The 26734-nt window shown below is 28.0% G+C and overlaps 1 protein-coding gene across 1 annotated transcript in view; it reads right to left on the bottom strand.

Moving 5' to 3' along the window:
- The window catches only part of LOC129961547 (QRFP-like peptide receptor), a 116216-nt gene that overhangs the window by 26030 nt on the left and 63452 nt on the right, over window positions 1-26734 (bottom strand). The window contains exon 5 of the mRNA XM_056075031.1: window positions 4051-4256. Within this exon, the coding sequence (XP_055931006.1) occupies window positions 4051-4256 (206 nt within the window). The remainder of the gene's footprint in view (window positions 1-4050; window positions 4257-26734) is intronic.

The raw sequence follows: 26734 nt of genomic DNA, 5'->3' as shown, positions 1-26734 counted from the left end.
AAAAATAAAATAAGGAATTTATAAGCGAACTAATTAAAAAAAAAACCTTAAAAATCCTAAACAATTGTTTATCGATATTTCTTAAAACAATTATATTTTATTATAATTAATCAGTCGTTGAACTAAGCTTGTAGAGTAGAGACAATTTAATTTTTCTTTAAATTTGTTTTTCAGTTTCGACAAAATGTTTTTTCTCATGATACTGGCAGTTTAATTTTATTTATTGATAGTAAAGCCAATTGTTATTGCTGCTTTTTATTGTTTAGAACCGTTTTATGTTCAGAGAGATATTACTTGTGTTGACATATATCCATAACCGACTGGAGGTGAAGTTGCAAGCCTTGTATGAAAAAAAAAGCAGCGAGTTCGAAAATTGAATTCTTTTATGGTGACAGGTGATTTATAACTTTGACACAAGAATTGAGTCAATTTGATTTTGTAACATTTATATGAGTTGTTTTATATTATTATTTATCGGAGCAATTATTTTATGTAATATCTTTCCTCAAAAAATTATATTTCAAATTATACCATTTTATGCATTAAAAGAATTATATATTCGAGTATAATATAATTTTAGAATAAAATTATCACCAAAGAAAATTAAAATCAATAAGAAAATTGTGATATGCATTCGAATTTATTTTACCCAAAACGAATACAATTGAGTCCACACCATTATGAAAAAATTACTTCCAAGTGATCAGAGAACCCCACCTAATTGGTATTAAGGAAATATTTCTTTTCTTTTACTTAAATCATACTAGTGGTACTTCCATCCGTCTGTTCTAGACAAATCCGACTTTTTTTTTAATCAAAAAATTTGTTTGTACTCGTATGCATTGTTTGCCCCAGATCATGATTTGTCAGCTGACATTCAAAAGCTCTATTTTGTTATCTGCCGCAGCTGAGGTAATTTTATTATTGCATCAATTTTGCTACATATAAATATAATTCCCAGATCTTCGAATAGTGTTATACATCGTTTTTTGGCATTTAAACCTAACGCCTGAATAAATTTCCAGTTTTTAGAATTTCCGTGTATATGCAAGTCTCCTACTCTTATCTCATGATTCCAGAACAAAGTTCCAGGTCTTCTTCCATTTGTACAGCTACTCATTCCTGTTCGAGTAAAATGTTTAATCTACCCCTTTACATGATCAGTTAATACCCTGTCTTTCGCCGTTTTCAGGAATAACACCAAAATTTTGAAGAAATATATGAATAATTTCCACAGTCATACAATCGTAGTATTTGCATTTATAGTTTATATATCATATGCCTATTTATTTAAAAAATACCAATGACTTTATTTTTTTACTCAGGTTAAAATGTAACATTATATGCACTACATTTTTTTCTATAAACTATGTTTTTGCAAATCCTGCATATTTGCACTATTTCTAAGAAGTGAACTCTAATAATTAATAATACAATAAAATTTATTAAACTTCTCTTATTTCTTTTTTTACTTTTTGAAAACTTTTTACTGGCTTTAAAGATTTTACTCAAACTGTAAATTTTACCAAGCCTATGATTGTCTGCGGTAATAAATTAATTACGAGGCATAATATTATAGTTTCAAAAAGAAATAAAACAACGAATTAATAACCGAGGAATTATTTTGTAAGTTGTTGAGTTTTCAACAATAGTTTAGCACGTTAGGATGATTGAACATTTAAAGTTCTTCACTATAACTGTAATCACCGATTTTTTTCCGCTTCAGCCGCTTTTCCGTGTCGAAAATCGTTTAGAGTACATCATTACAGTCGAAAGAAATTTCTTTTTGAAACAAACTATTGGTTTTATTCTCCATAAGATAGGCAAATGAGCGCGACGAGTTTGAATAATCATTCTAACAAGTTGTGATAATAAGTCTTAATTATTGAATCTGCGTTTTCCAACACAGTTTCTTCAGAGAGAATTTCTTTCATTTAATTTATATGTAAGATATACCAAAGAAACTTTTGTCATCTATTATTAGAAAATCCTTTTTACATTATTTGGAATAAATTCAAATGCAGATAATTAAAAAAAATTGAAATTCGAAAAATAATATCTCCTTTTAAACAAATATCATATGAATGTATCATAATAATTTAAGACTTCCAGGTATTTAAATGCTTTAATTTACTAAACATAAATAATAATATTGGTGGCAATCTCTGCATGCACAAGATGAAGATAATTGCTTTTTTATTTAGATGAAGGTATTAAAGAAGATGAACGAATATTTTTGGCATATTGTGGACTCTTTGATTTGAAAATAATGACGGAATATTAATTGTTGAAAAATAATATGTTTGCCAAAGTAACGAGAAATACTATTTATTTATTTTTCAAAGCCTAATATATATTTTATTTCACATAATTAGTGTTACTATTATTTAATACTAAGATACATTTATTTCACAGAAGAAGTTTCGATGGCTAATATCTCACTCATCTACTTTCAGAACTAAAACTATAGTATGCTTTTGTCACATGGCAAAACATTTAATAAGAGAAAGGCTATAAAGAAAAAAGAATTAAGACTACATTGTAGTTGTATTATGTAATACCTTGTGATTTTACTATTTTCTTTTTCTTTCCAGTCTTTCTTTTTCGTGTTGATGTTCCAATGCTTCCTTTTTGCCAATACAAAAAAGTCGCATGACCCCATCACTTGCCCTGCGAATTTAGACTAACTCATGTTGTAAAATTTATCTAATGTATCCAACTGATTTAATTAAATTACTGAAAAATAGTTTTCTGTGTCGGTACCATTTTGCCTTTGGAATAGCTTGTTCTATTGTAAAACTATTTTTTCTGTATTGTTAAAGTTTTTTCCATGATAAAATCACTTTTTTGAATCTGAAGTAAATGATGCAAGAAACAAAACATTAAACTATATTTGAGAATCTTCATGATTTGTACTTCAGCCATTGAGAGCTGATTAATATTGTAGATTCTGATTAATATTGTGTCTATAATATTGTAGATTTTTGTAAAATACGTAATTCACAGTGCAGCAGTTGAAGTAGATGAGATGATTTTGATTCTGGAGAATTATCGAAAACTTTCGTGTTTCCTCGTAATATGTTGCTATAAAGGAATCGTAATATCTATAAGAAATATGAAGTTATTTCTTTTTATCAAATGAAACGCTGTGAATGGTGGTGAGTATACTATTTATCTTACATAGTCTAATTTCAAAAGTTCATTGATGCTCTACAAACATCAATGAACTTTTGTGTTTGTAGATGTTTGAAACATGTGTTTTTAGTCCCTACTTGGTATTTTCAGAACGTTTCAGTTTTGTCTTTGTTTTTCTTGAAAGTATTATTTTTTTGGGGGGGGGGAATTCTTTGCATTATTCCAGAAATGCATTCCAGATACGAAATGCATTCCAGATAATGTAATAGGAATATTGCGTATTAAATAGTGACTTGAAAATTTTTATTTTGAAGGGATTTATAGTAATGCCATTATAAAATGTGTTGTTTATCTTTAAAAATTTACATGAGTCATATGAAATATTTTTTACTGAGTTTGGATATTTTAATCTCATTTGTATGTAATATATTGTGATATTAGGGTAATGTTCGGCACAGTGTTATTTTTCATCGCGATTTCTTTATTTGTTTACTCACAAGGTCGTGTTTTCCTATGTAAAAGCCCTATACTCCAAACAAAAGTAGCTGTATTCCTATGTATAGTTTTCCCTTTTTTTCTGAATAATTACTGGTCTGGAACCTGCGGACCTTTCTATTTTATTCCATTATGATATTCCACGCAGAATTCTGAACTTAAAGGTGGGAGGGACAGCGTTAGTTTGATTTTAAATGCCAAATGTTTAAGACCGGACGCTTTTTTGAATCTTTCAAGATATAGAATAGCTGTGACTCTATAACTTTATAATTATCTAAAGCATTTGCTATTCATATACAGCTGAAACAGCGGATTCTTATCTTCCACGTGTAGCAGAAGCTCACATCTTAAGAATCTTCATCTTAAGCCACATGAAGTATTATTTAATCTTAAGTAATATCAACTCTTATATCTACTCACATTTCTCCGCAACTCATATTTGCCCTGTCCTTGACCACAACCCACAGCTGGTGGCAGATGTTGGTGTAGGCGAATCCCATGATCACCGAAGGGGCTATAAGGATGAGCAGCAGCATGTAGACTTCGTAAGAGCGCCACAGCCATGGTTGGAACCAGTTGCGGACACACCAGTACGCACGGTAACGTTCACCCACTTCCAAATGGATCTAAGAAAGAAAATAATAGACCATGAAGCTGTTACATTGGAACTATTGTTTTTGCCTTATTGAAAAAGTCTTCGTAGAGAAGTAATATCTACATTTGGAAGATATTTGCCTATGTTATAAGAGTGTTTTTACAAGGAAAATTCGAATTTTACTTTATGATCAGGAAATTCTTCCTTATATAAATTAAAAATAAAAGACAATTGTTATTTTTAATCTATATAAAGAATAATTATAGTTGCAATAATTTCAATCATGTATTATAGATAATAATGACACGGAGAGCGTTATATTTTAAAGCGGATATGAATAAATTATTTTTACCATGTAATTTTCGAAAAATAATATTTGAAATATTTATGTTAACCATCTACTTACCAACCATAGTGTGCCCATTTCAGGTAGTTCTTTAAAAGAAGTTTGAAAACAACGTATGTTACTACTGCATTTAAGTATACTAATGTGTAAGTACATTTTTATATGTATTCTCTGAAGAATAAATATTTACTAAAACTGATTCATGGAAAATATGATACCTCAAAAATAATACAATGAAATGTAATAAAATTTTGTAGGTATATGCCAAACCTTTTGAGGGTGTAGTAGATCTCATATTTTAAGATGTCTTTATTTAATCATGTTTTATAATAACTTTCAATTCAAAATAAAGATAAATTTTGAAACAAAAAAAATAATTGACGACAACTTTAAACGCTTATAAAGTATTTATTTTTTAAAATAATTTTGTCTTGTGATCTTTTACAATCTAGATAAATTGAGAAGTATAAATGTAAAATAAAAATGTAATATTTCTTTCCTTCCTTTGTTGTGTTCGTGCATCAACAAAAATAAAATGCAGACAAACTTACTATAAAACTAAATATTAAATATAGATAATATTATCAAATTTACATCAACTTATTTTCATTCAACATTCTAGCATCGTTTTTAAACAACAAGTTCCAAAAGTATCACTGTTGCCATTCTGAATTTTACAACTATTTACAAAATAAAATTTATAATTATTAAAATAATCGTTAGCTACTTTTAAATAAAATATTTACGATTTATGCCGCAACACCTTTGTTGTTTTTTTAACATTGAAAAATTTGCTAATTTTTCATTAAATAAGCAGTTTTTTTTTAAAAAAAGAATATATGTTTGTATTTTGTAATTATGACTTATATTTGGAACCATAAAGATTATTTATAGATAATTTAAAAAAAAATTGTTTTTGAACCTTGTTGTATAGAATAATATATTAAATTAAAAAAAGTTAATTTAATTGTAACTAAATGGTTCCTTTAAATATATTTTCATAATTGTCTGATTAATGATTTATTATATATCAATTTTACTTTTTTTGTATATTATGAAAACTCTCTGTATGTTACATTTTAAATAAAGCTTCTACTAATTTTTTTTTAAAATTGATATCATATATATATATATATTCTTTCTTGTTCCCACCATATTCATGTCATGCTATATAGAATTATGAAGAAATTAACATTGAAGCTTATACTTAATTAATTAAACTATATGTTTTTATTCAAATTAGTTTGTATTCTAAAACTGTTCTAATTATTCATCGTACCAAGTATAAATGCTGTAAATAAGAAGTTCCCTTTCTTTAATTTCGCAATCTTTGATCTGGGAATAGAGAAATGAATTTTTTCTTTATTTCTTACTGATTATTGCAAGATTTTTTGGAACGAAGTTCGGTGCCTAGCATTCATTAATTAAGTCAGTATGGCTAGACATTTAATTATGAATTGACAACTCTACTGGCAGTTGCCACAAAGAAAATTTTAAACTTAGTTTATTTTCCAGTATCAGAGAATCAGACAATCAAAATCTAAAAGCTGTTTAGTGAAATTTTATTGAATATCTATAAATGACGAAATTGAATTTAGGTTATGCTGTATGATTTATTGATTTTCTAATCGATCAATCTTTATGGATTTAGAGGTAATGCGAAACGGCATTCAATGTCGGCTTAAAATTTACATTCAACTAATCATGGATTTTACACAACAGTTTATCTGGATTTTTATTAAGTATTCACTTCTCTTGAAATAAATTATTTTTGATTTTATTGAGGTAACTTTATATTTGATTAATGAGTGCGAAATCAAGGCAATTAAAGCAAGCAATGAGAAGAAGATTAAACATTGGAATTTTTCGGATTTCCATTAGGATGTTCCGAAAGCGAGAATCAAAAAGGAAGAAGCAAACTGCAGTAATAGAATCTGATTTATGGAAAGAATGCTCTTTCAGGATTGTTTTGAAATATATCTGATGAAAATTCGACGAGCTGAAATTAATCTTTTAAACAAAGTATGGTAATTATCAAAATGAGTATTATATGAGTATCATTTAATTAAAGTCGGGCAAACTTCCAATTCGTGTAAATGAAAACCTTCAATTTAGAGAAAGAAAATTCCTTCTTTTTCAAGAGTAGCATGAATTTTTATATTCCTTTGTAAACATCAATTTCGAAGAGAACTAAATAGAATTCATAAGAGCACCATTAAATGTTCCCTTAGAATACTGCAATATTTATGGTACTATCTATATCATTTTTGAGTTTCTTAAACAATGAGTGCCAACCAAAACTGACACAATACTGTACTGGATTTTGGATTCATGATCATATTGATTGTTCATTAGTATGTCGAAATCATACAATAGTATTATTCTGAATTATTTTTAAAGATTATTAAGCAAAATATATTAATAGAATCCTGTCATTTTAATCACTTTATTGAAGGATACCATGTATGTGACCATTTCTTTTCATACAGCTTATTTTCTCATTTAGCGAGGGTAATATAATATAACGTATATGTTACTGTAAATGTAATAAATGATGATTATACATAATTACCGGTGATTGCTCATAATTTACAACACTTTTTGTATTAACTTTGAATTGCCATAGGTAATTATATATAATAACTCGATCATTTACATTTACAGTAACATATATAAGTTCTGAGTGTGTTATAAATAGTCTTTTTAGTTTAAAAACGAATTCGTTTTGATTTTGCTCTTGGGCCAATATTGGTCTCCAAAAGATACACTAAATTAAAATTTTTGCTACAATGGATAATTTTAACAAATTAACGTTATTTTTTGAACTGAAAATTCTCTTCGTTTTATTTATGCTTGTTTAATATTAACCCTTTGTACGTGGATGTTTCTTTTCTGATACCATACAAGACGGTGGAACATTTGGACACTTTATTTATTTAACATTTTGATTGTTAAATATACCTACAGACTGATAAGAATATGTAAATGGATTTTTCGGGCTCTTATGCAAAATGAATAATTACGCATCGAATTACTTTTCTGAGTGTAAAGTATTAAACACTTGCTACCTATTTCATTCTGTTGTATTTATAAATTTTGAACCATTATAAACATATGATTCTGGTTGGAATAGGGAAATAGAATTTTTATTTGGAGTGTATTCGTAAATAGAAAATATTTAAGAAACAAAATGCTGTATAGCAATTTTAGAAACTTGCATATTTTTTCTCCAGTATTTATCTGAACCGATAGATCCCGTTCCAATATTCATTCTGCTGTTTTTGAAAGTGCACGTAATAGTAAAGAGCTTTTCTGCTCAGTTAGGTGCAATGGTATTTTCGGTAACCTATCAGTTGCAGTCAAGTGGAATTTTATTCAGAATTCATAGAGAAATTCTCTTTGTCTTACAGCTGTTTATGAAAAGATGATCTACATTTATTACTACAAAAGAAAGGTGTTCGTACAGAAGTTTTAAAATGTTTCTCGCTTTTCTTCCTCTCATCTGCCCTAGAAACGACGATAATAGGAATTTTATTGTCTTTTTTAAATTTTAAATTCAATAAACTTTATTACTCTCAATGTTCCCTCAGAAATAGAAGTTTACCATGCGAAAAAGATCCAAAATGCGTGAAGATGTATAGTTCGTTCAAATATTAAATTTATATTCAATGTAAGAATATATATATATAGACTGGCTTTTTTTATGAAATATATGACAGAATCAAAACAGCGTTTATACAGGACACAATGTGAATATATGTGCCCTATATATGTTTTTATGATCCGAAGATTACCATGTAAAAACATACTTAAAAATGTATATAATGTAGATGCAAACGTTGAAAAGCCGATTTTCGAAGAACATATTAAATAGTTTTTTTTAATTTCCTTAATTTTTAAATGATTTTGTTATAAAACTACTTAAATACAGTGTTTATTCTTTCTGAAGTAACAATCAATTTTATAATATACGCCTTAATAATGTTTTACATTAATGTTTTTTTAATTCTTAATTTTATCAAAATCTTCTAACAGAAAAACCTCATAAATTAAAATATAATGCCTATTTTTATTTAAATATTTTAATTATAATTTTCGATGTGTTCTGCAATTCTTGAACTAAAAAAAACAGTTTTCCGTTTATTTTTTAAAAAAAATTACAATTGTTTCAAAGCTTTATAATGATAAAGTTGAAAATCTCAAGTTAATTAACTCTAGAGCATCCTTAATTATATATTAGTTAGAAGTATAGTCTATTCCCTAGCTCAGAAACTTGAGAATATATTTCTTATCTGAAAAATTTTTAGCAAAACTTTTATTAAATTTCTAAATTAAAAGTGGTTTATTTTATACTTCTTTTTTTGTCTCACCAAAACTTTTATTTTCCAAACTAATATTAGATTTGTTTGTTCCATACTTGCTTTTCTATATATTTTATGAAAAAATGCAAAAATATAAATAATTCATTGCTTCGAATAGTCTCGAATGTGCTCTCATAGGATGAAAAGCTGAAATTCATTTTTTCTTCGTTTAATGCGTTTCAATAATCAACATATCAGGGTTCACTTCATTTTAGAAAACATTTTATTCTGTATCAGAGTGGAAATTTTAAATCAGAATAAATAACAGAAAAGGCTATTTCGTTTTTTAACTTCAGCAAATAATTCGTTATTATATATATTGATTAGTTTGCATTAGAAAAATAAAATATTACTGCATGAGTTATTAGATATAAATTTGTAAACTAGCAAACAATATAATTCTTATGCAAATGCATTTTGTATAACTAATTATAATTGTATTGTCTCTTCCGAACTCCATTTATTCTCATTAAAGCGAATTTAAGTTAGTCGGACTCAAACGAAAAATTGTCAAATAGTTTAGATCTTATCTGCGTAAAAACTTTTAGCATTAAATTTGCTCGCATGTTGGCCAGGTTTTAGAGACGGTTTTTGGCGCAGTTCCAAATCATTGTCGATTTTCTCTTTTGCCCGGCTAATCGAAAAGTACCGAATTTTATTTTTTAAAACTAGATATTCAAATCCTAAGAAGTTTAATATGAAAGTAAATGTTGTGATAAAAAGAAATGTAAGTAATGATACTTTTGAGAATAAAGGAAATCTTCCACAAGAATCCTATTTTCAAGTAACTGAACATTGAGTATTTAACATTAATTGCAAATGAAGTGCTTTCATGTACATGGGATTTTTAATCTTATAAATAATTTTGAATGTGCAATAGCTAATCTTCAGCTAATCTTTTTGATCTCTGAAAACTTACATGGATTAACATGGAAATCACGATGATCATATAAGTTGCAGAGTATCATAAAATTCTTCTGACTTTTTTCTGTGAATTCCTGGTGGCAAATTCCTTGTTAAAAATGTCTTTTTAAATATGGTATGTTTTGGATGAGATTTCAAAATAAAATTAAATGTCGAATATGTGTTTTGATAAAAATCTTCTCTGTATAAAAGAATATCCTACGTACTGGAATTCATTCGTCCATCAAGTTATAATTTTGAACTATTCTGCTTAAACGCACAGATATAGGCAAATAGATATGTATTATTTCTTTCTGATGTATTCTGTATAGTATAACAATTGGCATAGATGCATACTTTTATTGCAAAGACTACACATGCAATTTCACTCAATTTCTATGTTGCATTTATATATATACATTTCATAATTAAAGTAGAGTAACCTGCCATTTCATATTTAATTACTAATATTTCATGCTTTTATACAAATAAATGGTAAAGCCTTTCTCATATTTCGTATGACAAATGCTATTGTCGTTAAAAAATATATTTCACATATGTAGGTGATTAACTTATTAATTTTAAGAGCTATTTCTTTTAATTAATTCAGCAGGTTTTAGACATTAAAATTCATATACCACTTTATCTTAAATTTCTTTACCATTTCTTATAAGCATAGAAATATATCGAATATTTGCCACACAACAAACAATTATACAAAGAAGATATTAAATCGAAACATGAGCTATTAGATTTTTATAACAAATAAATAAATGAAAATTCTTTTTTGAGGTTTAAAAGAAATAATGTCTCATTTGAAGAGTTTTTGTAACTGTGATTGTCAATATATTTGAAGGTAAATGGAATTTTGTATCAAAAAGAAGATTTTACAAGGAACTTTTTCATAATCGTAGCTATTCTATCCGAAGTGTAAATAAAAGTCCGAAAGATTTACTTTTTAAAAAAAGAGGACAAATGATTTTTTGAACGTAAAAGTAAAGCAGAGCGAGGAAAAAGTAAACTAGTACCTCAGAAAAGAGAAAGGAAAAGATAAACCTTATAGTTATCTAACTCCAAGAACAGTTCGTCATAGGAAAAAAAACCGTTGGAAATGTACACAAAGAACCTTTATATAACATCGAAGGATAGAAAAAAAGTTTTATTATTTCAGTTACCAGATAGAATATTTTTTTTTCTATACGAAGTGGATGTTTCATTCCGGGATGCATGTGATGAAAAACAGTCCAGTCTTTTGGTATCAGAACGAAATTGAAAGGATGAAGACATTGGGAAAAAAAGAAACTTTTTAAATTCAATAATTAATTTCTGGCATAATATTTTCTTGCAAGTTAGTTTTTAAATACTCAAAACAAATATTTAAATTTGCATTTCAAATGACTCTGAATATATATTTAAAATAAGTATTTGAATTATTTCAAATATGGCAGTTTGGCTTGCAGCGATAAATCAAAATAACTTCATTGGTAAAACTACATAGTATCTCATCAAGCTCAGATCTTCATAAAATTCAAATAAATTTTATTTTATTTGAGAGTAATCTCATTATTTTGTTTTACTTTTAATTTTTGATATTTTTAATGCATATTATATGTAAGTACAATTAGGTATTATTAGTTACATCCAAAAAATTATCTATTCCTACTTCGTCGTAACTTTTATACTGAAAGTTCTGAATATTAATAAGCTTAGTAGACTGGTGTGCAAAACTTAAGCAACAGGTGCTTTTATTGCCATAACTCCAAGTGAAATCATCTGAGAGACATGAAATTCAGAAATGAGAGACATCATTTTATACTTAAACGATAACGAAAGCATAGTTTCACAAAAAGGAATACAATGCATATAGTACGGAATCAAACAAAAAAGGCTATGTTGAACTCATAGTATCGCTAAACATGATTGTCTGTCCAAGAGGAAGAACAATAAGTAGATGTTCCTTAGAATGGGATATGCCCTCCTCTGATTGCAAGGTTTGTTTCGCAGCGTCTTTCCATGCTCAGCACCAGATTGCCCAACAGTTCTTGAGACAAGAGTGCCCATTCCACAATCAACATCTGTTTCAGTTGTTGGATGTTCCCCGGAGGATGCAATCGTGCCGCAAGGCGTCTCTCCAAAGCATCTCACGCATGTATTTAAATCAGGAGAGAATGCTGGCCATTCTCTCTGAAGATATCCATTCGAGTGATATCTTCACTTTCTAGTAGCTGCTGAACACCAACAAACCTGTGTGGCTGTGCATTGTCATCCATAAAAACGAAATAGGGTTCAATATCACTTTGGAACAGACGAACATGGGGAAGGAATGCCTCCTTACAATAGCGATCTCCGGTTACAGAACCTCTGTCGAAAACGTGGAGTTCAGTCCACCCGTTAAGCATAATGCCTCCCCTGCGACATGTCTAAGACCACCCTACGGTCTCTTTCCTTGATGTCACTGGGATGAAACTGTGTCCATATTTCTCTATTGAGAATCACTTGTGGCGCTGAAACAACTCTCATCTGTAAAGAGGAAACGACTCCATTGATGAAATTTCCAGCTTTTTGTGCTCCTTACACCACTTTAAACGGTGCTACCAGTGACCAACTATCAAAGAGATGCAGCGTTCAGGACGGTGGGCGTATAGGCCACCTTTGTGAAGGCGTCTGGTTACAGTAAACCGCGACACTTGTCGCTCTGTCGCTGTACACAGTTGCTGAGCAGTGGCGCTTGCTGACTGGTACCGGGCTCTTTTCGCCAGCAGGACGATATATCGGTCATCCTTGCTGTTGTTTTCCTAGGGAGGCCACCCCCAACCTTTCTAATAACTGTACCTATGGTTTGGAAGGCTTTCCAAGCGCGCGAAACGCAAATTTGTTGATTCCGAACTCCTCAGCTACACTAGTCAAACTGCGCCCCTCCTCCAGCTTTCAGATCGTTCTTCCAAGTGTGAAGACGTCCCCACGTGATGTCTTCTAGCTATATTGCGTGAATAAACTCACTTGTACTTGCAGATAATGTCTTCAATTGGACCATCGTTCTTCCTTCCTTGTAGTCTTGAGCTGCGCGCGCAGACTGTACGCATTTTGTGAACACTCACGTCGCCTGACATTTGCATACGTATAATCTTTCTGCTCAATTGCATATTCATTGTACTGATCGCAATAACCCCTGTTTCTGCAACTTCATGGCTACCTTCTTAAAATTTACATTGTTGCTTAAGTTTTGTACACCAGTGTATATAGTTAGTCTTAAGAAGTGTACAAACGACAAATGGCGTAACATATGAATTTTGCGTTTTTCTTAGGTTATGAGAGATGTGTCTATATCTAACTTTTTAATCACTTTTAACATAGGTTTTCATGGATTCATATTCTTCGACATTAATCTAATTGAATAATAATAAAAGAGGAGAGCAGAAATATAACAATAAGATTAAAGAATTAAATATTGGAACGAAAATAAAAGCATTGTTTTTAGTTTATATCAAAATCACATGTTACCCTAAAATTTTTAAAAATATGATGCATATAAATAATAAAAATGTATATTTATATAATTTATTTAAAATTAGGACCATAAATCAATAAGAAAACTTTAATGAAACTCATTATAAAAGTAGGAATTATAATAAATTCTAAAGACAAAATTGAATTCTAGGTTCTAAGAGTGTGAAAACTGATAATTTTAACACAATTCTAAAGGAAATTAAAAGAAGGAAGATTGAGTAAAAGCAATTTTTAGTTTAAAACAGGAGAAAATACTTTTCAACATTAGTTATCCTCAGCAATAAATCCATTCTAGAATATGGACGATGCGAATATTTATTGCTTAACAATCATAATTTCATTTCTCTCCTAAAATTTATTTTCATATTCCTTATTTATATTTTAAATATATTTACCACAGAGAACATTTTTATATCTCCATTTACAATGCCCAGACCTCTATTTAAAAAAAGAAAAATAATTTAAATGTTTAAATTGAATGGAAACAAGGTGGAAGATCCTGTTTTTCAAAGACGTGAAAAGAGGGAGAAATAGGCTTATTTCTTCACCAGTAAGCTGAAGGCTATTTTTAATGCAATGAACTATTAAATTACAATTTTATTTGACTTGATTTCCTTTATGTATGCATAAAAATAGAATTTTATGCTCAATTTTTCAGTCTTCCCTGTTGTATTAGAGTTCTGAAATTTTGAACATACTTGGGTTGTTGATGAAAAATATTACTATTTTCAAAAGCTAATATCAGATTCAATAAATTTATTCCAATTTAGAAGTTGTCGCGAATTTAATCATAAATTAAATTCAAAATTCCATAATTTTTATAATGAATCATCACAAAATTAGAAATTAGAAAATTCACAAATTAGAACATAGAAAATTCACAAATTAGAACATAGAAAATTCACAAAATAAGATAATTATACGTTTGAGCATGCTAATCAAATTACGATTTTAAAAGTTATTTCTTTCAAAACTATTGTTACAAATAGCTTTATAATTATTGGAAATATTATATTCGAATTTTCTACACATCTACCATTAAATATCTGAGTTAATTTATCGCGAATTATTTCAAGACTTATTTTTGACATTTCATTAAATATAAAGTTGTTGAAGGAAATCTTGAGCCACAGTTAATTGCAATTTTAAAATCTGCAATTGCAATTGATTATGGTTCAAAATTTGGCAATTTGAAAATCTGCAATCGAAATTGTGTGAATTTCTAATAAGTTGAAGCCCTTCGGAGTAAGTAAAAGATTTCTTAAAAGTGAAAGATCGAAATATTTAACTTTATCCTTCACTGATGTCTACAGAATTAGCGTGTATTCGTAAATTCCCAAAGAAAAGGAGTTAAAGGGCGACTTCATATCATCATTAATTGCTAAATAGTTGTTTCAGTCTAGACTTCACTCGAAAGAAAATTTGTCTAGACTTCTAGTTAAAGCTACGCATTATCTACAGAATGCACTGTAATTTGTATTTTTAAACATATAGTAAATTTAATTATGAGTAATGTTTTGACTCCATCCTGTATTTATAATGAATTTAACAGAGTATAATCACTTCCACAAGTAATGGATTCCTAGAGTTAGTACAGAATTAATCTAAATTATTTAGTAAAAAACTACAGACATTTAGAGGTGAAAGAAATAAGTTCTTTTTATATAAGAATGAGTGGTGTGAAATTACGTGTTTAATTGCTGGCATTTTAAGATGCTATTAAATAGAGAAGAGTTAATAGAATTATAAAATAAAAGATGTTCTTAATGATTTATTTCTCTAAAATAGGTACTGAATCACAGTAACAGAAACTTATAACTTCACCCAATAACACAAGCTTGATGTCATGGATGCATGAACCTTCTCATACTAATAAGGTTTTTAGACATTCCAAACGTTATTTCGAGAATAAAACATATCACTTCTGCCACAAAAATTTCACGGAATTCTATAAATAGTGAAATTAAATGACTTTCGGAAAAAAAAAAATTCATGAATATTAAATCTGGAGATCTAGGTGGACAATGAATTACTCTACTCTCCACTCTCTCTTTTGGTAAAATCTTCGGAGCAAAGTCTCGTTTCCGAACATATCTCAATGCATCCGATATTGATCAGTGAGCTGTGCGTTCACATATCAATCTCAATCTACAAGAAATGTATTTTCCATTTTTCAATCTAAGCTTTTTGAATATATATGAATTATGCTGTTTTTGCTTGAAAAATAAATAATAATCAGTTAATAAATAATGCATAACTGAAATAAAACGCCAAGCATTTGAAATTATATTTTGGGAAAAGTCTGATAAAAATTACGGTAGTCATCTGTCAGAAATAAAAAAAAAATGAAACTCAAATATTTTTTTTCACTGATTTCGTAATTTGGACATTTTTCAAATACCGAACTTGTCTGAAGAAGTCCAAGATGGATTTTAACACTGATAGGGTATTTTACTGGAAATTTGGAAATAGGCACCAACAGATTCATCAATCTGCATCTTACGTATTTTAAATATAGCCTAAAACTGATATCATTTTAGTATTAGGATGTTGAATACAAGTCAGAAATAATTCAAGTTGATGGCATTTCAGCTGAGCAAGAATGACAATGTTTCATCTATCACATCTAGTACCGATTAATTTTCCATGCTATTTAAGGGACATAAAGATACTTGAACAATATTTAGTAACAAAGAAAACAATAGATAATTAGCCAATATTGTTTGTATAATGAGTTTCATAACAGTACTAGAGATATTAAAAGTTTTATTTAACATATACATTTTATTTAAATTATTGCAAATAATTTATTTTATATAACTTAAAAATCTTGGCACATTTCAACTTCTTCATATATATATATATATATATATATATATATATATATATATATATATATATATATATATATATATATATATATATATATATATATATATTGTTACGGAAATTGTCCGGGTTCGTTTGGATAGTGGGAGTTATATGGTGTGGAGAACACTCAATCAGCAGGCGGCAGTGGAAAATAAAGCAACGGCGTTTATTTACACGAAGACACACAGGACAGCACAAAGACGACAACTATACACAGCACAGAAGACGATTATTTTCAGCCGAGACGTGCAGCAACAACAGCAGCATATAACAGTATGCACAGCAGCTGGACTCCGTCGCTGCTCCGCTATTCCCTGGAAGACGAGTTCTTCCACGTCGATTCCGACTACTCTTCACTCTGTTGCTTCCGACTACAACTCTCCGATCTGGTTCGCGACTCGACTCAACACCGGTTCACACTACTCTGCTCTGCCGCTTCCGACTTCTTCTTAATTCAACGTCCCGGTTCACGACTGCCCGGCAGCTGCGGCTGCTTCCTTTTATAGGTCTCAGGAGGCGGGGCTAGAGGCCTCTCAACCAATCAGGAACGTTCGAGGCGTATCCCCGTTCCTACTCGACGGATCGGGAAAATTCTCGATGTTTCGGGTATAATCTGTTTTGGCGCCAAAGTCGCCAAATGGTCACCAAGTTTGTCGCCAAGCTCTGGAACCTCCTATGGAACTGACTATGCTGGGAAGCCGCCTCACAGGTTCGTAACAATATATATATATATATGAATTCGACACAAAATAAATTTTTACTTATTTCTCGTTTATCACTTTAATGTGTAGTTATACCTTGAACTTTAAAAAACTAAAAATGTCGAATACTTAAGTGAAATGTAAATAATTTACTAATTTATGTTTATTTGGAGGAAAAACATGTTTTACTCTTAAACTTAAAATGAATATTTTTTAAAAAAATTTGATTAAAGTTCTGAAAACTAAAATTGAATTAATTATGTTTATATAAATATTTATATCTGGTTCTCCATAAGAATAAGATATTTAGCTATTACGCGCATAGGGGAAATGACGTAACCGGAACAGATATTACATATATCTGTTACCAGTTTAAATGGTGATAACATTTAACTGATATCATTTGATATAAATTAAAATGGGATATCAATTAAAATGGTGATATGAGAAGATGGAAAGAAAATCGACATTTTTTTAGAATGCATTATCATTTTCTGCAAGAGTCATTAAGTCCCTTTTTTCCAAAAATAATTTATTAATTAACCAGTCTTACTTTAAGGAATGCTTTAAATTGTTTCTAAGATTCACAAGGAAACCTCCCTTCTAGAGATTATGGATTTACTAGACATATATATTCTTAGTTCCGATTATGGTAGAAAATTGATTTGAATAGAATATATTTAACAAAATTTTAAACTACCATATATTTTTTTTTCAGTATGCTTTTCACTGCCTATTCTCAACTAACCCTCCAAACACTGGAATTATTAATATTGTGTTTTTAATATTTCTAGAAATGATGTACGAGTTCCAAATTTTGCTCAATCCCCTTAAGGATTGTGAAATAATATGAGGCTCAAACAAACAAACAGACATTCAATTTTGTATACATATAATATTCCCTATAATAGTATTAATTCTTCCGAATGTACAAAATAGCGTGGTTTAGCCAAGGTTGACTCTTGCGCCATTAAACCTCATAAACCAAGAAACTAACGAAAAATATTTTTTTTTAAAAATGTAGGTTTTTTCCTTCATAAAAGGTAGTTTTCAATTATCCAACAATGAAAACTTTCTAATATAATTGCGAACACTAACGTATTTATCACGAGAAATTGGAAACAAGAATTAAGGTTTGTTATTCTCCAAAAAAATGAAATATTAATCTAATAACTTTCTTTCTGTATACCAATATATTTCTTTCTTTATTCTTTAGAATAAAGAAAGAAACCTACGAATGATTTGGCTGCACTTTTCCTCAAGTTTCATTTGAAATAAACAAGCGTTATAATACCTCAAAAATACGACAAAACATTTTTTTCCTTTCTTTCTTGAACGTCCTAACCAAAGCATGTGGTTTCTATGTGAACTAAAGGTACAAAGCTTATTTATGTATGTACTGTTACATAACATCCAATTGCTCCTTGTTAACAGTTACTTTTTCTAAGCATAAATAATTGTTCAATCTATTATAAGATTGTTTTAATAATATAACTTATTTTTTACTTATAAGTTAAAAAATTTGATAATTATACTGATGAATAACGTTATCGAATAAAATTATACTACGAAAATCATTATTAAAAATTATTATTTAATAAAAAATAGAAAACTCTTTTTGATAATTTGAATTTCATATATTAATAGGAAAAACTTTTTATATTAATTAGTTACTCATGTAAGAAAATTTTAAACAAAAATAATCTTTGCAGCGAGTGTTTTGCTCCTATTCTTACCCTTATATAGCATAAATGAATAAATTTCCCCTTTTGATACCACCCCAATAAGAGTTTTCCGATAATCTCTTGAAACATATACAGCTCTGCTTCAATTTAGTTTATAGCTTTCTTCGGGAATTCTTTGTATGCATTAAATTGTTAGATATATTTTGAAGGCGGAAGAAATATAACTCAATTTGTATGCAATAGTTTTTGCGAATTCTTTGGGAAAAATACATTTTTCCATCCATATATACCATTTGGTCGAACAGTACTGAAATTTGCCAAAAATCTGTTCCAATATGAAAACATTCTGATTTTTTTTTGTACAGATGGCCTGAAGCAGGATAGTAGAAAATTCTTTTGTTCGTTTGCAGTCTCTGAGAGATCTGTACAGTTAAAACACTTTTAGTAAGCAACTCAAATGAAGCACCTCAAGTGTTTCTTGTTTATGTTTCGATCTATTTTCATTAGAAGAAAACCTGTATTTGCTTTTTCACAAATTTGTCTTTAAAATATATTTTACATTATTTTGTATTTAAAACTCTATGTGCAGAATTGCTTGATAAAAATATGGAATGGAAAACATATCTTTAAATTTTGCGTCAGTGCTTCGGAAAACATATTTCTGTATATGAAGGATCAATTAAGCTATGAAAAGACGAAGATGGTGATGGTTGGCTCTTTTTTTGTATCAATGGTTGAAGAGCGAGATTTAATCAAACTGTGATAATCAAACAGCTACCGGTAAAGTTTAAGATGTTGGCATCATTCTACAGTATGTAGTAGAAAAGAAAGTAAAAACCAGCATTTAAACAAAATTACTTTGTTTTAAAAAATATGAAAGACATAAAAAAAGGTTTGAAATCTTATAAAAGGAGTTTAATTATATAAAAGCTCCTTTTTAAAGCAATGCTAGAGCTATTTTGGCACGGATCTCGTAATTTTGAACCGCCGTCAGATTATGAAGATGCCGCTTGGGGCTGGCATCTCCCTCTCCAAGCTTCCACAGACACCAGCCGGAGGGCGTTTGAAACAAATGGATATAATGTGCGCCAAGCCTACTTACACGACTATTTCGGTGGATTCGAGTCTCAAACCTGAAACTCTCTGGCTTCGAAGCTCAGAACTTACCACCGGGTCACCGCGGCCCCATCTTATAAAAGGAAATGAGGGGAAACTCAATGAAAATTCCCTATGTAAGCAAATAAGCAGCAAATCTTTAAGAAACAATTTAATTAAGAATTTTTATTATTAAAGAATTAAGAATTATTTAAGAATTTTTTAATTAAGAATTTTTATTATTAAAGAATTAAGAATTATTTAAGAATTTTTTAATTAAGAATTTTTATTATTAAAGAATTAAGAATTATTTAAGAATTTTTTAATTAAGAATTTTTATTATTAAAGAATTAAGAATTATTTAAGAATTTTTTAATTAAGAATTTTTATTATTAAAGAATTAAGAATTATTTAAGAATTTTTTAATTAAGAATTTTTATTATTAAAGAATTAAGAATTATTTAAGAATTTTTTAATTAAGAATTTTTATTATTAAAGAATTAAGAATTTTTATTATTAAAGAATTGAGAATTTTTATTATTAAAGAATTAAGAATTTTTATTATTAAAGAATTAAGAATTTTTATTATTAAAGAATTAAGAATTTTTATTATTAAAGAATTAAGAATTTTTATTATTAAAGAATTAAGAATTATTTAAGAATTTTTTAATTAAAAATTTTTATTATTAAAGAATTATTTAAGAATTTTTTAATTAAGAATTTTTATTATTAAAGAATTATTTAAGAATTTTTTAATTAAGAATTTTTATTATTAAAGAATTATTTAAGAATTTTTTAACTAAGAATTTTTATTTCTTGCACTTGTGGATATGTGAGATGAATGTGGAGTGACAGTAGGAGTAGGAGGTTCTAAGTACTATTCAACATCATTCTACAAATTAATATCCAATTACTAGATGTCCTTTACTCAGAATTAAATGGTGACGAAATATAGCCAATACTGACTTAAATGTACGGATTTAAGACAATATTTAATAGAACAAGAAAAGTTAAAAAAAATATATTATGCTAAGAACAGCAGATAACCACAGGTAAGCATGATGCAGGGAGTGAGCGTATAAGAGGAACATCGTTTTTGAGTATTAAATCATTGACCAATAAATGACATCATCAAATAGGCGGAATAAATAGACATGCCAATACAGTTAACGAAGCACAGCTGGCGATGATATCACATTCACTAACATTTTTTGCTTTCTTAGGATATAAAATTATTGATGAAATATATAATTTCATCGGTTAGATTTTATTAAAAGTTTTTATAATTCTTTAATAAAAATACAAAATCAAAGGTTTTCAACATTCATATTCTACAGTTATCCCCTCCCCCCCATAACACACACATAAAGTAAAGAATTTAAGAATTAGAAGTTTTCAGCTTTTTAAACATCAATAATTTTTACTGAAATTTTAAAACAAAATGTCTCAGGTTTTCTGAAAAGTTATCATGCATTCACAATGAAAACAACCTATCCAGTGTTTGCATATCTAATGATGCCGAGAATTGATATATACATCAAATAAAAGAAGTAATAAACTTATATATTTATGATAATTGAAAATCGAGAATATTTTTTATTCCAGAGTATTTTGTACGGGTTGCGGAACAAAAGATAAAAAAGTTTTTCTGAATTAAAAATAGGTTTAAAAACATCGACACAGAATAATACATTCAAAAACATTTAATAAATTCACAGCATCTATCATTATCTCTGAAATTCTATTTATATTTTAAGGTAGAACAACTTGTAATAACAGATATGATGACTATAAAATGAAGCCCACATTTTCCCAAAGAGATGTAAAAATTATTTTTAACTTTGTCTGAAGGATAGCTTTTAACTACTTCTGAAGACTTGATTTTTCATTTAACTACTTCTTTATTAGATAGTATGTGTTTTTACCTATTTTTATAGGGCTGATTTAATAATGATAAAATATTTCAATTGAATTTTGAATCGCTGATATGATAACATTTTGATATTTAATAAATTTCTATGTTTTCCATAAAAATGCATTCTTAATATTTTTAGAATATAATTACTCATTAATCTACTAAATAATTGAAATTTTGATGATGCATGTGGCCACCTGGCGAAACATTTAAGAAAAATGGAATTCTTAGTATTTTTAACTATAAAAAGGATTTCATTTTACTCATAATGATGGAAATTTGCTGAAAATAAATTAAAATCTAAAAACAGAAAAAGTGTTACAACTACAATAAGAAAATACTTAGGTTCAAAGATAAAATGTGTTTATAAAACTGGTTTTCATTAAATTTTGAGAATCTAACACTAATTTTTCTATTTTAAAGGGAAAATTAATTTATAAACTAGAAAATGATATATTTTATGATTATTTGATTATTAAATTCCTCTTTTATCAAATTCGTTCTACATCCAAACATTAGCCGGTTATTCCAAATGTTAAATTACTACATAATAGTTAACGCTTCGTATGAGCAGTATCTGATGAAAGATAATGGCTCCCTTTCATGAATTGAAATTCTCATTGAAAGTGATTTATGAATGATAATTATAAGACATAAGTAACTGTATCAGAATGATTTATCGAAATTAATTATTTTAGAATAATTGTAAGGCTTAGATAATACAAGTTTTACTTTAAAAAATAACTAGATGCTATTTAAGCATTTTCATGTTGTAATTTACTTATAAATGAAGTAAAAATGATTTTAGTTTCATTTAGAAATAATTCCAGAATTGCTTTAATCGTTTATATATAGGTATATATTACACTAAAGGAACAATGAATTCAAACGTGTTTATTGGCATGAAAAACTATATTAAAATTTCAGCTTGTTATATTTTTTAAATTTAAAGATCTTCATTGAGTTTGTAAATATAACTTACTATCTTTAACCTGAGTGAAAATTTTATAAAAACATTAGAGGCAATGGCTACCTGGTTAGAGTTTCAGTTATAGGGTCCAAAGATCAGGTAATATCGATTTAATTAAATATCAAGAAAGGGATTTGATCCAATCAATTTTTTATGATCAGGCCAGGTGAATTTTGTTTATCTGTATAGAAGACTAGAGTGGGATGCTACACCATTTGTTTTCTTTAACAAGTGACTAATCCTAGAAGTACACGTATTTTTCAAAATATTTTATCAGATTAAACAATGTTTCATTATATAATATAATTTGAATAATGCTATATAATAGCGAATAATAGGATGTATTATCTGGAAATGCTCAAAATTGGGATAACCGTCCTAAAAAGTCATAACATAAAGTGAAAATGCGTCATTATTTTAATTTAATTTTGATGAAAGATGAAAGAGTATCTAAAATTGCAATTCAGTTTGGTAATCTCAATACTGAAAAAAAACAAACTGAAATTGGTTTATGAGTTTTTATGTTTTAGGAAATACTAAAAAGGTTATAAAAATTCTTTCACGCCTAGCAAAATTTTTTTTCCAGAATTTATTTTATGTATGTATTGTCAACTTTTAGGAATTTAAATACATGATAAAAATTCTTTAAACATCAATAATTTTTAAATAAACACTGTTATATTACTCTAATTATGATAAACCCTTATGCAAGCCAACTTCGTTTAAAAACAAAAGAAAATATTTCTAATTAATGTAGGGATGTTTGATAAAATAATGTCTAGGAATATTGTTGCTGTTGGTTGATGTTCAAAGAGTTTAAAACAATTTTTATGAAAGGTAAGAATTATCGTAAGGACATGTTTCAACGTAAGTACAAAACATTGTTTTTATGCAGAGTATAAACTTTACTTTAAAACTGTTAATCATGAGGTGATCATACACGCATTTCATGCAAATATTGAGGCGTGATCACTTTCAAGACATCGCATGCTACGAAGTTATCTTTCTAGTGAAAAGTATATTCCCACAATATTTTAAAAGTTCGAAATTTTTATATATCGATTATCAAGTCAGTGGAAGTGTAATAATCCGTTACGTTATACTTTAGAGTCATTTAATATTTCTTCTTAAGATAATATCTGCATGTATTCCTGAAATATATTACATCAAGTCAATTTCAAAACTTAGAGACTCAAATCTTCAGAACTTTCTGTAAACAAAATGAATGCTTAGTTTGATTTAACATCATGTATCTAACTACCCCAAATGTTATTTATTTTGTGCAAAATAATTGATAGGTTATTTTTAATTAATCCAGCAATTGATCAATTGATACATTATTAATAAAAGTTATTAATTTTTCTAGCTTTTACTGATGGCAGAGATGTTTGTGTGCTGGCGGCAGTGCTTAAGATTCGGTATGTCGTTTATGTTGTCTATGTTCGGGGTAGTCTCCATCCGAGTGTGAGATATTTCAACGCCAGTGTGGAATTGAAATTAAACAAGCTGTCGGCACATCATTTGATAACTGTCTAAAATTAATTTATCAGGGTCTGTGTAACTTTCATTAAGAATTTTAATACCATGGGCTACATACAAATTTATTTAAAATTTGTATAAGGTACATCCCATTAAGAACATTATTTTCTCAATTAATAATTTTCAGATTTTTTCCTTAAAAACTCAATAGTTATTACAGATTTATAGCAATATGAAATATATTTCATTTTGATTTAATAATACAATTTTAGCTGATCTATTTTAATTATTTCCTCGTTGTAATTTATGGTTTCATAATTAATTCTGTATTATTCAATGTTTTACTTATTTACTGGCGTTTATTATTTTTAAATATTATTCATTTTTAAATTATTGACTATTCTTGCTTATTTATTAGTTAAGTAATTTTGTAATTTTCTAGAAATTCGCTGCCTTCAGTTGCAAAAGAATAATTTATTTATACCAGCAATCTAGGAATTAATGTAAAAATAACATTTTATTTTACTATAATTAATTTAATTTCTTGATAGAGAATACAATTTTATTTCAATTTCTTGAAAAAGAAGATACAGACTTATATATTTCCATAAAAATTTGTTTTATCCCTGTTTTCTTGTTTTCAATATTTTTTGAGGATTAATTTAGAGTGTTTTTCCCACTTAATTTACTTTTAACTCAGAAAATTAACATTAATTAAAAGTATCGTTTGCCGCAATAAAAGCGTTTTTTTTATTTACTATATAAAAAAACTACCTGTCTTCAGATAAAAGTATAAACAGTTATTGGTTAGCTGATTGTTTATTCGATTCCGTGTGATATTCGTTTATGCTAAATCGATGCACCTAAACATCAACAGACTCAAAATTATGTGAAATGTCATCTGCCAGGTTAAAAATGCAGCATTACAACATATGTTAAGTTTAACGAAAATTTAAACACAAATATTATCGATCAGGACTTTTCCTCGCAATATAATTAAGGTACACTTTCAAAACTATAATTAAAAGCAAAAGAATTCATTTTCCAAGTTCATCATTTGTAGGAATATAACTAAATAATTTAATTTTTTGCAGAAAAATACTCGGCCAAAGTAAATAATGGGAGGGAGTTGCGTTTTTCAGAAAAATATTTATTTTCAATATAATAAACTTAATTTTTTTTTCTTTTTGTTTACTAAAAATTTTAGAAGTGCTAAAATTGGTTATGTTAGTACCAAGAGGAAATTTAAAACACCTATTTTCCTATTAATTTATAAAATAAATAATTTTTTCAAACTGATAAATATAGGCAATGCATGGTATTTCCTTTAGTAGTTAAAATACATCGACACCGATAATGTCATATTCCTATAGCCATTTTTCTTTTCTTTCATTTTTTTTGTAATTTCATAATGTTTTTGCTTTTGGTACTTGGAACCTTTACCACGTTTAGTGCTCACTTTTGCTTTCATGTCTGTACACGAACATAGAAATCCTATTGAATTTCTCAATTATATTTGGAAATTGGAAAACCTTAATTGTATCAGGTCTTTTAGCAGAGAAAGTACTAAGCTTATAAAAAGTGTTTGAGCATGTAACTTATTAATTGATTTATTATAGAACTTCCAAATTCTAACTTCTATGCAACAATTAGAAGGTTGAATCTCATGATCCATTTGGAATAATTTTTCGTCATAGAAGTGCCGGAAGACTCTTTTGAACAAAGTGAATTATGTAATTGGAATTTTAGTATTTACCTGCTTATAGTAGTTAGAGGAATACTACATTCCGAATTTAATTTCAAGATTGCAGAGAGGAAGTGTCTCATTATTTACTTGAGTAAGGGAACAAGGATATTTTGTACAGGAAAAGGGATATTTTACAAGATTAAAAGGATGTTATATAAAAAGGATGTATTTTTTGGACAAGAATTTTGGAATGGAAGAGTTAAGATTTATTTGGATTTTTTCTGTAAAATGGGAAAGGAATGGTAAAATGTTTCTTGTTCGACCAAGTGTTGCATGGAATTCATTAAAAGAAACAGAACAGAATATCGGAAACAGTATTCTCAAAATATGTTCAAAAATATTCCAACTCACCGGAATAATGAAAGATTTGAATTTTAAAAAAATATTGAATTTTATACATAATTTTAAACTCAGAATTTCTATTGCGTTATTTGAAAATTTAAATGCTGTTTTATACTGATCAAGGAATTTATTAAAATTTACAGTCACTGTCAACGCATGTCGATATTTAACCAATGGACATAGTTAAATTTTGCTTAACAAAGTATGAAGATATAATTTCAAATATTGAGAGTGAAAAAGGAGTTTCAAATATTTATTTGAAATAAAATAGAAGTTTTTTAACAATTGTATATTGCCTATTTAAGAGTATAATATTGTAATTAAAGCTAATTTTAACATAGTTAATTAATTAGAAACCATAATTATTTGAAGCGTAAGTAATCATTTCAAAATAATCCTTAATCAAGTTATATATTAACAAGATCTAGAATCGATTACTGATACTCAACACTCAAATCTGATTATTCAATGAGTTGATAATTATTTTTGATGGTTTATTACACAATTATGAGTTTAACTATTATTGTGCTATATGCGATTTGATGCAGAAGATTACTACACCAGATTGCTTCATGATGAACCTCGAT

This window comes from Argiope bruennichi, chromosome 2, assembly GCF_947563725.1.
Source record: "Argiope bruennichi chromosome 2, qqArgBrue1.1, whole genome shotgun sequence".
Lineage (NCBI taxonomy): Eukaryota > Metazoa > Arthropoda > Arachnida > Araneae > Araneidae > Argiope > Argiope bruennichi.
Note: the sequence above shows the minus strand (reverse complement) of the source record. Positions and strands in the feature narration are given on the sequence as shown.